Below are 17,374 nucleotides of genomic sequence, written 5' to 3'. Positions count from 1 at the left end.
TGATGTTTTTATTTAAATTTGAATATTATTATTATTATTATTATTATTATTATTATTATTGCATTTACTCCTTTTATTTTTAAAAAATAATAAGTTTTGTGTTATTTAGCTTTGAATTCCCCATCGCACCTAGGGATACTTATGACTGTTATTCAACATCTTGTCAAGCACTATAATAAAAAATATAAAAATATCTTTTTCTTGCCCAGAACTATGTAGCTTTGAATTCCTCATCGCACCTGAAGATACGTAGGAGCAAGACTCTCAATCTTGTCAAATACCCTAATAAAAAACTTATTTTAGTCTTTTTCATTTCGCATAAACATTTTTTATAATTAGAAGAAAACAAATAACTTAAGCTATCACTCTTTCATAAAACTAACTAAATGGTTTCCGTTGAGTATAACGGATGTGAGGGGTGTTAATACCTTCCCCTCGCATAACCGACTCCTAAATCCAAATTTGATTGCGACGACTATTTTTTAGGGTTTTATCGATATTTTCTCTTTCTTTTTTGAATAAATAAACTTCAGTGGCGAATATGTTGTATTTCAAGCATTCGTTACGCCCAAACATTTTCCGTGCCACGATAATTAACGACTCAGCTAGGGACTAATCTAGTTAATTCTAGGTTAGCATTTATTCGTCTGTTTGCATGCTTTTTCTGTTTTCCTATGTTTTTTTATTAATGTTTTACTTTATCTTTATATATCATATGTTGGCTTGGGACTGCTACTTGAGGGAAGCTTTATATCTGAGCTTGAGAAAAACCATAAGATTAGGAAGGATGTTATGTAGTATTGGCAATGGAATGCACATCTCAATAGGTTATATACGAAGACTCCGCCTAAAGTAGATTTGTCTGATACTTTCGTCATGAGTTGGATAGCGCATCCTCGTGACGAGATTTCGAACATGATCCGTGACTATAGGGACTTTATTTAGGACTTATACTAAACACTGAACCTGAAGACTTGTAGTATGGCCTAAGAGTTACAGATCTCACTAGGTCAATGCATAGAATCCTCTTAAGGGAGATCCTTTGAAATTTCATTATGAGTTGGCTAGCCCATATTCGTGGCGAAGTTTCAAATGAGGTATATGACCTTAGGCTCGTCCTTAAACAAACAAAAACCTTATAGTTAACCTTTGTGAGGGGTTGGGTATAGAAAATTAGAACAATTCTTTCATAAGGGGTCTTCCTAAATAAGTTGATATGCTGATGTTTGCTCGTACAATTCAAAATCCATGGCTTCTTGGCCCACACATGACATTGCATTGCATCCATACATGACATGACATTGCATTTAAAAAAAAAAATCATGCATTCGCATTCATCAGCATGCATACCATATTTCTCCTAAAAAAACTCACCTTTTGTCCATGATTGCAAGCTGATTTCCCGACAACCAAGTCGAACCCGAAGCAAGTAAAGTGTTAAGAGGAGAAGTTGATCAATCAAAAGAGAAAGAAAGTAAGATTTTTGATAGCCTTGCAATCTATGATGGAAAAAATAAGATCAAGAACATGTGACTGCAAGTGTGGGACATCATACCGCCATTCCTCAACCGCAAAATCTTGATCACCCTTCCTTTCATTACCATCAAGGGGCAACGGGTCTGAGTGAAGTTTGACCAACTGAATATTATAGAAAAGAAGACAAAGTTTTGATTCACGATGGATGGAGAGGAAGTTCTACTTCCCGTAAACTCCGACGCAGTAAAAAAATTATGCCAAAAAACAAAAGAGAAAAAAGAATTTGTTAAGTCGAAAACTTGAAAGGGCGACTTAGGCAAAAATGGACATCTCGTTGGACTGAAAACTCGAAAGAATGGTTCTGGTAAAAGTTATAGATTTAAAAAAAAGAGGCAAAAAAACTGCATTGTAATAATCAATATAGGACAATTAGACACCAACATCAACAATGACATACAGAGGATTCGAAGCAAAGCCTAATCACCATTAATTTGATTACACTTTTATTTTCTCAAATCAAACCTACAAACTCCATTTTGCTTTCTATAGCACATAAATCGTTTTGTTAAAATAAAACAATTTTGATCGATACGAAGTTATAAATTTTATTATTTCTATATGTTTAGTACAGTTGCTAAATTGTTATCAAAGCACAACAAAGAATAAAACAAGAGGGTGAAAAAAAGAGAAGAGAGTGGAAGTTAGAGGTGGAAGAACTAGTGTTATTTAAGCTTCAGCCTTACATGCAACAATCTATGGCCTTGAAAAAAAAACAAGTTATCTATGAGGTACTTTAGTCCCTTTGTTGTCTTGGAAAAAATAGGAGAAGTGGATTACAAGTTACAAAAATCCACAACATCCATCGGGTGTTCCATATCTCACCGTTGAAACCTTTCAAAGGAGACTCACATGAACCATATTTTCCTATGCCTCTGTCAATAACAGAAAATGGTTCTATCGTTCAAACAACCGTGGTTAAAACGGAGGAAATACATCGTTAAAACCTGAATATTGATTGGTTGACTTTTAAAATACATTATATTAAAATGATTTATTTTAACATTTTACTTAATAATTCTATAAATGCATCTTATCCTTTTAAAAAAAATTGATATACTGAAAAATATTCCTAAAATGCAATTGAGTAAACTTAAAAGTTAAAACTGTTCCACTATTCTTCGTTCCTCATTCTTCAATTGTCACTTCTTCATGCTTACAGTTTCTCTCAAAACTCTCGCTTTCCGGTTCCATTGTTCTCTCTATCTCTCACTTTCTCTCCCCTCTCTGTTCTGTAAGTTCATCCCCTTTCCCTATCCATTTGCTTATTTAGGGTTTTCTTTCTAGCCTTGAAATTGTGTTTTTTCTTTTCTTAAAGGTTAAATTTTGAGTAGGTAAATCGATATGTATGATTAATTTTCTATAGCATTTTCATCACATGATTCATGTATACTTTGAAATATGCTATTGACATTTGCTTCATTTTGTTTGGATTATTTTATTGGCAATTTTGTTCATCTTTTGGCTTTCTCTATAACTTCAACAATATTGTCTTCTTTAAATAATCAACTTAACTTAATTAAGCGCTTATCATATAAATGCTGCTTTTGTATAACCTACTTTTAATTAAAAAAACATGAAAAAAATCAAACTGTTATAAGCTGATATTTTAGTTGTCAAGAAGAGCTTACTGAATTAAGCTGAAAACAACTTATGGAAATATCGTAAATTGTTGTTGTAAGTTATCCTAAACAGCCCTGAACGTCTTCGTACCAATAGACAAGCTTAAATAAGCCAATTAATTTGGCTAATATGCCACATATTATAGCCTATCTCTCACCAAACCGGGACTGCTTATGGCTTTTTCGACCAAACCATTACATTACATAGGTGTACATAAACATCTTTTGTTATTCTAAAAAACTGCGAGTATCTGTTTTTATCGTGATACAAAAGCTGGAACATTAAACATATTTGGAGTCAGAACTAGCTGTGGATTAGACTTATCTTAATTATGATTATTATGAAATGAAATTCACAAGAGCTATTGTTATTATCGCAGGTGTTTCCCACCATAACCAATCAGGGAATCAATAATCTGTAAGAGCATAAGAAGTGCCTCTGTAATGCTAAAAGTAATTCAATCCTATGATTATTTGCATCTCTTGCTGATTGCTTGTGTCCTAATCATGTTTTATATTATTTTAGAGTTTTTCAGATCCTCATAGGATGCTTGCCTTGGCTAATCTTCCACTATTTATTGGAAAAACATTTGTAGAGACTAAAATACCAACAAGTACACGAAGCACTGTGGTAAGATCCTAAGGGCGATTGTTATAAATACACAAACCATAATTTTCAAGGGAAAATTTTAGTCACAAGTTATGTTTGCTTTAGGAAATAAGAGTGTGACGATTATGTCTAAATTTGTTTATATCAGGTATGTGCTGCAAAAGGTCCAAGACCAAGATATCCTCGCGTTTGGAAGACCAATAAAAGAATTGGAACCATTTCCAAGGCTGCTAAGCTTGTCCAGTCTGTAAGTTCTTCCTTCCATTCGCTGTATTCATTTCCATCATTAACCTAGTAATTTAAGATTCTGTTTTTTGTTTTACTACTGGACAGTTGTGATGGTGGTATGCTCATTTTATACTTCAGGCTGATTTTTCCTTGGAAGATTTGCATATCTTGAAAAATAGTATTACTACTGTCTTATACAGATTAAGGAACTTTCAAATGTCAAAGAGGAAGTTTATGGAGCTCTTGATACCTATGTCGCGTGGGAACTAGAATTTCCTTTAATTACAGTGAAAAAGGTTGTCAAAACTCTAGAGTACGAGAAAGAATGGAAGCGGATAATACAGGTATTTGAAAAAAACAATTACATCCTTATGATTTTTTATGTTCATTATTGTCGCAGAGTTTGAGTAAACCCTTATTTTCTGCTATCCACCATTGCAACACCGGTGATTTATTCTCTTTTTTAAGTTGTATTGACCTAGTGCTTTGATATCTCTATGTTCAGCGTAAATTTTGTTTGTTTTATGAGTTTTATATCCCTTTTTCTTCGGGTGACTTCTATAACTTTACGTTCCATATCAGGATCGCTTCTAAGCTAAGATATAATTATGAAAGTTACTTGTGACACTATAGGTAACAAAATGGATGTTAAGCAAGGGTCAAGGAAAGACAATGGGAAGTTATTATACATTAATTAATGCTTTAGCAGAGGATGACCGACTTGATGAAGTGGAAGAGCTTTGGACGAAGCTATTAATGCAGTACATGGAAAGCTTGCCTCGTAGATTCTTTGATAAAATGATATCTATCTACTGTAAAAAGCGCATGCATGACAAGATGTTTGAGGTATTTATTATGTAATAGATGATGCAGTGCTCTAACATTGTGTAAAAGTTATCAACTTAAGATGCCTCTATATTAATGAAACTACATATGAAAGGAATTCAGGCTCAATATTTACTTGATTTCTGCTTTAGGTATTTGCAGACATGGAGGAGCTTAGTGTTCGACCTAGTAGTCCTGCTGTTTCAATGGTTGGTGATGTCTTCAAGGAGCTTGGTATGATGGAGAAATACGAGAAGTTACATAAAAAATATCCACCAGCTCAATGGGAATATAGATACATCAAAGGAAAGCGCGTAAGAATTAGGTTGCAAGGTCAATCTAATCATGCTGACAAATACATAAGAAAACGCGACAAGGTTCAACCAAATTCAGGCTCAAGAGAGGATGATAGTTCAGAAGAGACTTCAGAGTTAATAGATGATGAACAATTCGAACAGGACGTTGATGTAATATTCATGGAAACCAAACAAATTTCAAATGAGTCGTGTCAGAGTACGGAACCAAGTCTAGATGTATAACGAGAGAAAGATGATATATTATGATTAGCAAATAAGTTTTTGTTGGTCATTAAGCAGAATCTCGGTGGTGAAGACAATCTAGGAGAACATGCTTTTAAAATTTCAAAAAATGTAAGCCTGAGAATCGGGTAGTGGCCATTTCTTTTATGAGGGTATCAGATTATTTACTGAGCAAGAAACGTAACTACGTCAGATTCCTCCAATGGCGAACTGTCGAATTGAAAGTGGGTGCTTTAGCTTGAAAGTTTTCTCAATGAATAATAACTATACTGGAGATTGAGGGCTCTGATTAGCAAATAGTTGTGCAGGTTTGTGTTATTCTGTTGGTCATATATTTGCATTGTATTCAAATGCTTAAACCATGATAACTAAATACTCCTAGATACAACAAGCAATTCTCCTTTTTGTAATTTATGAATATAGATTTGTGCACCATTATAGGCAGTAGCATGACTCTATCTACTGTGTTTCAATTTAACATGTTTCTAATGTCTATAGTTTTGTCTACTTAGTTTGGCTGAGGATTTATGAAATCTGATTTTAAATTAAAATTTTCATTTTATTTTGTTGTTGATTAACAGATATTCCAATATATATTCAAATATATTCAAATAAACGAGAATGGTTTTAAATTAACTTAACTTGTAGTTGCCTCAAATAATATAATTTAGTGAAGTGATATTCCTTTGGTTTGTAATCTTTAGTCTTTTTAAACTTTAGGCACGCATAATAAGAAATAATAAACTTAAATAAGTTTCAATTCTTTTATCTTCAATTTAATTAATAAAACCAAAATGCATTTGATGCATAATCTTAAGCCAGGTTTTGCTTTGGTTATCCAACCGTGGGAACCAAACTTCAATCCACACACACAACAAAAAACTCATGTTCAATCATGGGTGAGAATTTAATGACCTACCTCAAGAGTATTGAAGACCTCATATCCTGTTCGAGATTGAGATTGCTAGAGGATTTAGATCACCATTAATGCTAGATGAAGCTACGCAGAAGTGTTTCGTTCGAACATTACGCAAGAGTCTTGGAGGTACAACAAACCTCAACTTATTTTGGTGTCCAACCAAGGTCTGGTGTTGGAGTTTTTATGTTGCAATCTATGCAAGAACGTCATATTTGGCGCGGAGGAACCTCTGGGTTGATCTTAATAGGTTACAAACAAAGCACAGCAGTCCTTGGATTTTTGTGGGTCTTGGCGCACATGAAAAATGCACTAGAAGGTTGCCGTCTAAAATTTCCTGCGAAGATTGTTTGTTATGGACAAATGCTAACAAGCTACTCCTTCTTCGTACTACTACTATTGGTGTTCGATTTACTTGGGACAATAGTAGATTTGTGTTGAGTCGATATCTTTGAGATTGGATCATGTAAGACCAATATACACTCTATCATACGCACATGCTATGAGGTGATCCATTTCAGAGAAGCGCATCCATTTTGTCTTCGGTGTCGGTCCACTAAGGCAAAGAACAAGAGACTAATAAATTGCATCAAGGTTTTCTTTTTACCGTAAAGTCGTGTGTAGGATTCTTTATGAGTCCTCAACTCATAGATATGTTGATGGCGGACAAGGGTTTGATTATCTTCTCCTTTACCAAGTAAAGCCAAAACGGCTCGATAACCACAATTATCGTCACCCTCAATATTGACGATCCGCTCAATGTATTTGTGCATAAAAACCAGCATCTCGTCAATGAATGAAATATTTGGTGGAGGCGGCGAAAGAGATGGTTTGCTAATGTGAGTTCTTTTGGAAACACTTTTTTGAGATTTTGGAGTTGGTGAGTCCAAATTTTTTTTGTCAACATGTGCAAAACTGTTAGAGCCGCAACGGATATTTTACTTCTATTAATGATATGAAATATAGAACTCACTAAAATTGAACAAGACTTGTATGAATAAAGATATCTAAAGAAGAATCATTTTATTATACTCTATATATTTCTATTGTTATTTGTCTACAAAATGTATGAAGAATTTATAGTGACATACAAGCTAAATTATTTGTGGATTTAAATTAACCACAAATATAAGCCTCTCACTTATATCCTTCCTATTACTCCTCCACAATTTACCGGAGTAAATTACATTCCATATTTAGTATTACCAAATATTATTCCCACAATTCTCCACCTCGTTCGTAATTTGAAACATTCAAATTTTGGATGAATATGGAATAATGTTTAGTAAGTTCAAGCAATGTTGGAACTTGTTACCTGACACAACCTTGGTTAACATGTCAGTTGGATTATCATCAGTATGTACTTTCGTAAGAGAAATATGACATTCCTCTACGATATCCCGTACAAAATGATACCTTACATCGATATGCTTGGTCCGAGCATGATGAACCTGGTTCTTAGCCAAGTGAATCGCACTTTGACTATCACAACTCAGTTTCACAAGTTCTTGTTTCATACCCAAGTCATCTAGAAGACCCTTCAACCATAATGCTTCCTTTACTCCTTCTGCTACTGCCATGTACTCAGCTTCTGTAGTAGAAGTGTCACTGTATGTTGTAACACCGATCTCCAACTAACTGAAGCATTGTGTATTTGAAACACATAATCAGTAGTAGATCGTCGTCTATCTAGATCCCTGTCGCATCCGCGAAAAACAACCGGCGGGAAAAACAAACAAACAAAGCCGCCACCGTGCGTTATTTATCCCAAATGAGGGAAAGGAAATGCTCGAAGTAAACCTGGAAAGGAATGGTCTTACGACCGGAGATTACAAGGTACGGGAGTCGGTTACGCAAGGGGAAGGTATTAGCACCCCTCACGTCCGTCGTACTCGACGGGATCCACGCTCAAAAAGAATAGAATAAGGTTACTGAATAACTGCTCAAAGAATGCACACACACTGGAATAAACAGGCGGGAGAGGATGGAGGAAGGTGACTCAGCAGGATATCGCATCCTGGGCATACGTAGTTTGTCAGAAACAAACATCAGAGTCGACGTAGTTCGGGGATAGGGGAAACGGGCTCGCTAGGATATCGCATCCTATGCCTACGTATCTCATCTGGAATGAGAATCAGAGCTACCGTAGTTCGGCTCACACACGCCGAAACAAAACACACGCACAGAGACGCTGAGACGTCAGAAGAAAACACGCAACTGGAAACAGACTGCCAATGGCTGGTCTTACGTCCAACTCCACACAAAACAAACGAACAAGGAAACTAAATGCCAATCGCTGGACTTACATCAGACTCCAAGCACACACACACAGGAAACCGACTGTCAATCGCTGGACTTACGTCAGACTCCACACAAACAAACAAACAAACGCAGGAAACCGACTGCTAATCGCTGGACTTACGTCAGACTCCACACAAACGAGAGGTTAACAAACAGACAAGCTAATAGGGAGTCTGGAACTCGAGCCTAATAACTGTCAAGCAAAAAAGGAAAAGGGTGCCCGGAGAGATCTCGCACGATCTCCTGCCTACGTACCTCATCTGGTATGAGGATCAGGGCAACGTAGTTCCCCTTAACAGGGGAGAAACTTTCTCCTAAACCAGAGACCGGGAAATAACAACTAAAAGGGAGACTGACTCGAGCCTAAAATTTGTCATGCAATCCACAATAATCCTAGGTTAAGGTATCTGACAAAACCTAACTCGCGCAGGCAGCAAGTTGAAACAGCAGATAAACAGCAAATAAGCAATCACAAGAGAGCAAGCACACACACTATATGCAAACAAGTGGCTCATACAAGGCTGGGCTTTAGTCAAGGGGTCAAATCAACCTCGACAAACAAGCCAACTGGAAAGGGGTGTTATTTGCTCTTAACCCTAACATTGAGAGTTAGGGTGAAGCAGATGAAATGGGAAGTGAGGGTAAGACCTCACAGCTCTTATCCCTGGCCTGGGAGAGCTTCAGACAATGAAAGTGTGGGAGTCCAGAATGTGGGACTCTATTCCACATGACTGACACAATAAGATTTTGGGTTTTTATCCAAAGTGCATCAACACATGGTGTGAGCGAGATGAAAAACACAACTGAATAGCAGGGGATGGATTGGACATCCCTTTTATCTGCCAATGCCTCTTCACTTAGGAGGTCTTTATATGTACAAGGCACAAAGATAAACAAACACAAACATTGCCTCTTAAGGAGGGCTTCAGACAGGTGCCTGCCAAAGTAACATGACAGGTCTTCCAGACTACATGAAGAATAGGGATTATACCTAAGTGGTATGCCAACCACAAGCAAAGCAAAGCAAAGTTCAAATGAACTTAAAACAACTTAGGTACCTGTGTAAACAACTAAACAAATCAGTACAGTATTCAGACAAACAGACAACAGTCAACAACAAACAGACAATCCCAATGTACAACATATAAGCCATAAGGCAAACTCAAGTGAATTATCATCAACCTACAAAACAATCAAATGTTGGCAATCAATAGCAAATATCAACATTCAAATGATGAAGCAACATCAACCATGGAGATTAGGTGCTTGGTCCTGAAATTCAAAGCTCACATGTAAGTACAAACTACTAGGTCAAAGCCTAGGGTCAAAGGTGAAGAAAAAATTCAAAACAGGAGCTGAAATTCAACACAATGCAACTTCAAACACATATTAACATGTCCTAAAAAGGACCAAGTCAAAATCATCAAGCAAATCCATTTAATGTGCAAGGGAAGTCAAAGACAATTTCAAAGCTCATATTTGGACATTGAGAGTGAAAATTCCAAATCAAAACAGAAATGATTCAAACAATTATGAAAATTTTCATGAACATTCAACACATCCAAACCAATCATCATACCAAAAAATCAGAGTCAACAGAAGTCATTTGATATGGAAATAAAATTGCACAAGTTGGACATCAAATTGTGTGACATAAATTGTCACACCATGCAAACATGTGTATAAAACAGAAATGGCAAATGAGAAAAATACCAAACCAAGCCTAAAACATCCATCAACATGTTAGGAATCATCATGCAAAATTTCATGGCAATTGGATTAAAATCAAGCATTTCACAATAGGAAGAGTGGAGCAAGGTCACAAATGTATACATGATCACAAAGTCTAGCACAATCCAAAATTCAGTCATGCACAACTTCAGAATTTAACATCATCAAATAGAGGACATCTCAATGAACAAGTAGCAAAAAACCATGGATTTTTTGGAGCATTTTTCAAATTGTTATGAATTTTGGAAGTTGGCAAAAAAATTGAAATCAAAATGAACATGTATATGTGAAATATGGAGGGAAATGCATAATGGAAGTGAATTTGAAAAAAAGTGCTTTCGCTAGGACTCGAACTCGGTTGGAATTTGAATGAAGCGCGCGCCAAACTGAAACGACGTCGTTTCATACGCAAACCCTAGCGAACCAGAGTGGACGCAAAGACGGACGCTAGGTCGTCGCTAACCTGGAAAACATCGTCTTCCTCGTGAAGACGATGATGAACAGTATGATCTTCATACAAAAATTTCCAGAATTTTCCAGAATCATGAAATGAATACATCACTCGACTCCTCATGCAACGTAGGTTAAGAATCCAACATCAAACATGTTAAATCCTCACAACAAATTCAGATCGAACGAAAAAAGTTTGGTGCACAAAAATTCCATCACACATATCTCAGTCAATAATGCATCATTTCACATGAAATTTCCACCAGATTAATCAGCATCATGAGATCTACATTATCATGGCAATGAATTTGAGAATTGAAAGCTTCGAAAAACCTACCTCTTGAAGAGCAGGTTCTGGATTCGCACGATTCAAGGCTTGCAATAATCCAAATCAGCTCCAGAATACTTGTAATGATGTTTGATGAAGAAATGGAGGCTTGAAACTGTGTAGATCTAGATCAATTCTGAATTTCCATCTTCACCTTCATGAACTTGCTATGCACAATTTCCACACGAGTTCAACAATTCAAAGCTTGATCTACACTATATCAACACCAGAGAACAAGAATGTGGAAGAATATTGCAATGTTATGTGAAGAAAATTTGAATTATGCTTGAGTGAAAATTTTGGAGGGAGAGAGAATTTTGAGATCTAGATCTTCCATTCTCTTCAATTCTGTTATGGTTATGAATATATATGAAGTCTTAACCACATACTAATCAAAATTAGGCATGGTTTAGTTGTGATTAATCAAGATAAGGTGTTATGACCAAAATTTGCAAATTGGTGGTGCATGGCTAATGCATGCGTGAACAGTTCCATATGGGAGTTCAATTTCACTCAAAATCTTCCCATGCACATGTTGGCAATGGCATTTGGTCCATACAATGCACCAATTTCAAATTGGCCATTTTCCCTCCAAAATTGACTTGAAATAGCAAATGATCATATGATGGAAATTCATGCAATGTAATGAATGTTTTGGAAACTTCATGTCATGACAAGCAATTTAGAAAAAGAGGCACCAAATTTGGAGTTATGAATCAAAAGTTATGGCCATTTGAAGTTCCATGTACACTTGGCAATGATTGGACCATATCTCCTCAACCATTCATCAGATGCTCATAATCTTGGACTTTTTGGAAATGGGAGAGAGAGATCTTCAACTTTCATGTTGGACAAAATTTCATTTGGAGCTTCTTTGATGATGCAAGATCAAGTTGGATTTGAACCAAAAACTTTCCATTTTTTGGAAACTTTCAATTATAGGTCACTTTCCATTTTTGGAAACTTTTGATCTGACCTCAAATTCTTCAAGATATGCATTTGACATGACTAATAAGCCTCTTTTGAACATGAATGAGATGTTGAAACTCATTTCTCCACCTCCTAGCCCTCAGTTGACTTTGTGTTGACTTTCTGGTTGATAGATGACTTGGTCATGCTCTGATCAGCTTGAGCCTCAACCACTTGAGGGATTGGCTCCAAAATGATACCCTAGCTCAAATGGGCTCAACATAATAATCATATGATCTCCCTCTCAATGGAATGCCTCATTTCTTTAAAGATCCCTGACTGAAAGAATACAACTGATTAGGGTTGACTAGAGGTCAAAACCCTAATCCCAAGGAACCTGAGCATGAATTCTGAAACCTTTGAGGATGACATAACCATGATGATGATGATGTACCCTTGCAATCAAGATAATGCTCAAACTCCTTGAAGGACCAAGAAAACCCTAATTGAAACACAAATCCTCAGATGGTTGATGATCAATCCAGTAAGACCCTCAGGCTTGAATCTCTTAACCTCTCTATCTTCTGAGAAAGACCTTAGAGGATGACTTGCTTGTTTTCACATGATATGCAATATGCAAATGCCTAATGTCCTAAAAAATGAAATGCAATATGCTAAACTAGTCCCAAGAAGAGGAGGGCAAATTTTGAGGTGTTACAGCTGCCCCTATTCAATCCACTGTGAACCTGTCGATATGAATAGCCTCGACTTTCAGATGATCAGGGTGAAGAGTGATTGAATACCAAGAACAGACGAACAATTTGTGCTCCGCTGGGGATTATTATATTTTTTGCTTTTCTTGAACCCCAAAACGTTCTGATTTTTTTTTTAACCTCACAACAAATATGTTTCTTCCACGCGGATGATCCCGGATCACCACATTTGAACCCCGACCTTCGCGCTGATCGCGTAACGTTCTCTGATTTTCATTCCCATCTCTGCCCGACGGAAAATTTTCCTCCAGTATCGCACTACTGGGGAACATTGCTGATCTGACGTCATGATGCTAAACTCCTCAGAGTAACATCCTCCAACTTCTATCTCGCACGACAGAAATCTCCTCCAGTATCGCACTACTGGGGAATACCGTTGACCCAACGTCATGATGCTAAACTCCTCAGAGTAACATCCTCCAACTTCTATCTCGCACGACAGAAATCTCCTCCAGTATCGCACTACTGGGGAATACCGTTGACCCAACGTCACGATGCTAAACTCCTCAGAGTAACATCTTCAAACTTCCATCTCGCACGACATAAATCTCCTCCAGTATCGCACTACTGGGGAATACCGTTGACCCAACGTCACGATGCTAAACTCCTCAGAGTAACATCTTCAAACTTCCATCTCGCACGACAGAAATCTCCTCCAGTATCGCACTACTGGGGAATACCGTTGACCCAACGTCACGATGCTAAACTCCTCAGAGTAACATCTTCAAACTTCCATCTCGCACGACATAAATCTCCTCCAGTATCGCACTACTGGGGAATACCGTTGACCCAACATCACGATGCTAAACTCCTCAGAGTAACATCTTCAAACTTCCATCTCGCACGACAGAAATCTCCTCCAGTATCGCACTACTGGGGAATACCGTTGACCCAACGTCACGATGCTAAGCTCCTCAGAGTAACATCTTCAAACTTCCATCTCGCACGACAGAAATCTCCTCCAGTATCGCACTACTGGGGAATACCGTTGACCCAACGTCACGATGCTAAACTCCTCAGAGTAACATCTCCACCATCCAACGAAATCAATTCTCAAACGGTAACCACGGCTTGAGTAACTGATGCCTGCAATGCTGATGCTGATCTTCCAACCAGTGAAATCACACCTCAAACGGTAACCACGGCTTGAGTAGCATCTTCACTAACTGGCGAAACCAAATCTCAAACGGTAACCACGGCTTGAGACTAGCTCATGCTGATGCAATGCTTATGCATGATTAATTTCAGCGTAATGCTCTATAATCATGGAAATGCTACGCAATGAACTATGCAATATGTCATACTTATCTAAATGATGAGTGCATAAAAAGTTTCCCCCTCAGGGACTCTACTGGGGAACTCGAGGCACTCTGCTGAGGAACTCGATACCACTCCAACCTCCACCCTGCTGGGGAATAGCACTGCTGCTGGGGAAAGGACAACCCTCACCAGGGATGACCTCCACTGAACCCTGATCCGTTTAGGGACTTCACTGGGGAAGAATCCACCAACACACTCTGCGGGGAAAACAACAATCTTCGACTTGCTGGGGAAATAACAATCCCGACACTGCTTGGGGAAATTGCCACCTTCATTCCTGACTGCGGTGGAAACACCGATCCTGAACCCGCTGGGGAGATAACAATCCCGACCCTGCTAGGGGAAATAAGGAATATCTGGCACGGAACACCTGTCGACTTGTCAAACCCTGGTATCCACCATCTAAATCCAATGTCAGTGTCATACGGTGAACTGACTTGGGGTATTTTGCTTTTTATCGCAATGTCGCGGATAGCAAGAGTCGCCACCGACTTTTCTTTTATCCAATAAGGAAAGGTGGAAAAGAACAGGAAAGACCTCAATAGATTTTGGGTTCGGGAGGTACATTATACAAAGGGAAGGTGTTAGCACCCTTTGTATCCATGGTTATCCATGGGCTCTTAATTGCTGGATCACTTATATTTTTGTCTGAAAAGTGTTCGTGAATTGTTTAGAAAATGTTTTGAAAAGAGAGTTTAACTTTGTAATGATTCTCGTATGAATGTATACAAAGTGGTTATCTCGTTTGATTTTGAAAATGGTTTAGAAAAATGTAACTCGGTAATGATTCTAGTATGAATATATACCAAGTGGTGATTTTCTAGGATTCGTAAAGTGTAAAGTGTGAGGGGTGGAAAATGTTTTAGGTTATGATCCAGTAATTGAGAGTTATACCTTCCTAAGGTCTTTATGAACGTTTCCTATCCTTATGAGGGTAAAACTGTCCTTACTATTGAGAAGTAAGTAATTTTACCCTTTGGATGTAAAAGGGTCATCGTAGGGTCATCGATAGGTCATTGAAGGCAACAGTTGTAAGGATACCTTAGCATTCGAAGGGACGATCATCATTTAACCGTAGGCTACACCGAAGGGTCATCGAGGGACAAAAATCGTATTTTTGAAGGCAACATCCGAGGGACTATGATTTATTTTATGATGATTTAATCGAAGGGTCATTGCTAAGCGTATCCCCACATTCGCGGGACATGACCGTTATACCGTAATACCGTAAGGCAGCAAAGAGAGGTCCAAGATCACTTATTTAAAGGTCATATTTTAAAGTCAATTAAGTAATTAAGTCCATACTAAAATCAATGCATTAAAATTAATACATTAAAATTAAGACGTTAAAATTAACACATTAAAATTAATTAGGCCACTTAGGGTGAGTCTCCACCAGGGTATCCCACAAATAAAGTGGAAGACCTAAACAGCAATCTTTTCCTGGGACATATGAACCTTTGCAAAATTCAGCAAACGGGTTAGAATACCAAATCAGGGTGCAATCGAGAGTTGCACCAAAGTAATAGGTAAACAAAGCATGGTTATGATAAAACAGGTCAGATGGGCAAAGATCAAAATAGGACGAAGAACAGCGGCATCCATTACAACAATTCAAAGTATCCAGGCATACTTAAGTTACATGCAAAGCCTCAAATATATTTATGAATCTCAATTATGATATCACATGTGAATTAGGAACATAAAGCGATAATAGTAACGCAAACCTGTTTGCAATTGAGTCGCAACCTTGAATTGGCCGATCGGATAGAATTGAGCGGAGGTGACCTTGCTGCCGCCGTAAGATTAGATTCGGTAAAAAGGCACACAGTAGTTTCCGTTGTAGAAACTATTGTGCGAAAAGAATTAACTAAATACCAAAAGGGAATCCGGAATTGCAAAAGAAATAGTGTAGCACTTGTAAAACACAATGCCTAAGCTGCTGGAAAAGAAGAAAAAATGCAAAGGCGAAAACGGCAAAGGAAAAAGAATCTCGGAAAAAGCTCCCCTTTTAGGTTTTCAAGGCGGCTATTTATATTGTTGTCATTAGGTCATGCCTGCTGCCAAAAAAAAGTCTTCAACACGTACGTGGATATAGGGCCCAACGGATCTTCAAGTCTCCGAAGCGTTGCCTGCGCCCACAAAGTAGGGGAATGGTGTGACGTTCGTCACACCATGTGTGACGCCCGTCACAGGGGTGTGCGAGGCGTGACGCTCGTCACAGCCTCTGTGACGCTCGTCACAGATGCCACACCCGTGTTCTTGTACTTTGGGTTGGGCTTTGCTGTTTGGTTCGTTTTCTTTCCTTTTTGCACCCCTTTTCCTCCGCTTCCAAATAAACCACTTTCATATTATCACTAGGTGAGCGTGTAGCGAGTAGGCCATTTTGGGTCACTCGCGAGCTGGGCCTTTGTTCCTTTAAGTGTCATAAAAATGAGTCGGAGCGCCCTGAAATGTCTTGAAATATTAATGGGCAAATTTTGGGGTATGACAGCTGCCCCTGTTCAATATTCTTGAACCGAGAGAGTAGAATGGTATGTGCACCATTCGTGGTCTGGAGGTGGAAGATTATTGAACACTAGAATGCCCCGAAAATTTGCGCTTGTCAATTGGTCTTGATGGAGATGGGCTTAAAGATGCCATCCAGGAAGTTTGATGATGGGAGCTTCAGACTGTGTCGTACGTTAGACGATATCTGAAGACATGGATGTCATACCGGGTCATACGCTAGATCGTATAGTGAATCATCCATCATGCTGTTGACTTTGCTGGGGAGTCAGAGTATGCTATATACTGCTGGGGATAAGGGATCAGAATGGGTCATACACTGGACCGTATCTGAATACCAGAGTGAGCTGTTCGTTAGGCAGATGACTTTGATGGGGATGAAAGATCAGAACGGATCGTACGCTAGATCGGTTCTGAGTTGCAGAATGAGCCGTCCGTTAGGCTGAATCTGCTTGAAGAGGGAGTAGTCGTATACCAGACTACCATTCAGGAATGTACCTGTCCGAAGGTAGCACCTGAGCAAGGGAGTAGCCATATACCAGACTACCATTCAGGAATGTACCTGTCCGAAGGTAGCACCTGAGCAAGGGAGTAGTCGTATACCAGACTACCACTCAGGAATGTACCTGTCCGATGGTAGCACCTGAGCAAGGAAGTAGTCGTATACCAGACTACCATTCAGGAATGTACCTGTCCGAAGGTAGCACCTGAGCAAGGGGAGTAGCCGTATACCAGACTACCCTTCAGGAATGTACCTGTCCGAAGGTAGCACCTGAGCAAG

General features: G+C 38.3%; 1 protein-coding gene across 3 annotated transcripts; it reads left to right on the top strand.

Annotated features, from left to right (window-relative positions):
• The first annotated feature begins 2,599 nt into the window (after positions 1-2,599).
• Positions 2,600-5,801, top strand: LOC127138361 (pentatricopeptide repeat-containing protein At4g21190). Of its 3 annotated transcripts, none has more exons than XM_051064793.1 (7): positions 2,600-2,767; positions 3,536-3,573; positions 3,682-3,786; positions 3,914-4,012; positions 4,194-4,337; positions 4,627-4,839; positions 4,971-5,801. In XM_051064793.1, exons 3-7 carry the CDS (start codon positions 3,703-3,705, stop codon positions 5,355-5,357), a joined length of 927 nt encoding a protein of 308 aa, XP_050920750.1. In that variant the 5' UTR covers positions 2,600-2,767; positions 3,536-3,573; positions 3,682-3,702; the 3' UTR covers positions 5,358-5,801. The 3 variants fall into 3 exon arrangements, with proteins under 3 accessions (XP_050920750.1, XP_050920751.1, XP_050920749.1); XM_051064794.1 differs by having other exon boundaries at positions 3,536-3,596; XM_051064792.1 differs by having other exon boundaries at positions 3,536-3,608.
• Positions 5,802-17,374: the final 11,573 nt, after the last annotated feature.

The sequence above is a fragment of the Lathyrus oleraceus genome, chromosome 4 (genome assembly GCF_024323335.1).
Source record: "Lathyrus oleraceus cultivar Zhongwan6 chromosome 4, CAAS_Psat_ZW6_1.0, whole genome shotgun sequence".
NCBI classification, from domain to species: Eukaryota; Viridiplantae; Streptophyta; class Magnoliopsida; order Fabales; family Fabaceae; genus Lathyrus; species Lathyrus oleraceus.
The sequence above is the reverse complement of the archived record's forward strand: the minus strand, read 5'-3'. Positions and strand labels throughout refer to the sequence as shown.

Excerpts from the sequence above, each read along its gene's own strand:
- LOC127138361 (XM_051064792.1), top strand. Across the intron at positions 3,787-3,913 it reads CAAGTACACGAAGCACTGTG|GTATGTGCTGCAAAAGGTCC; the intron begins GTAAGATCCTAA and ends TGTTTATATCAG. Across the intron at positions 4,013-4,193 it reads CTGCTAAGCTTGTCCAGTCT|ATTAAGGAACTTTCAAATGT; the intron begins GTAAGTTCTTCC and ends TGTCTTATACAG.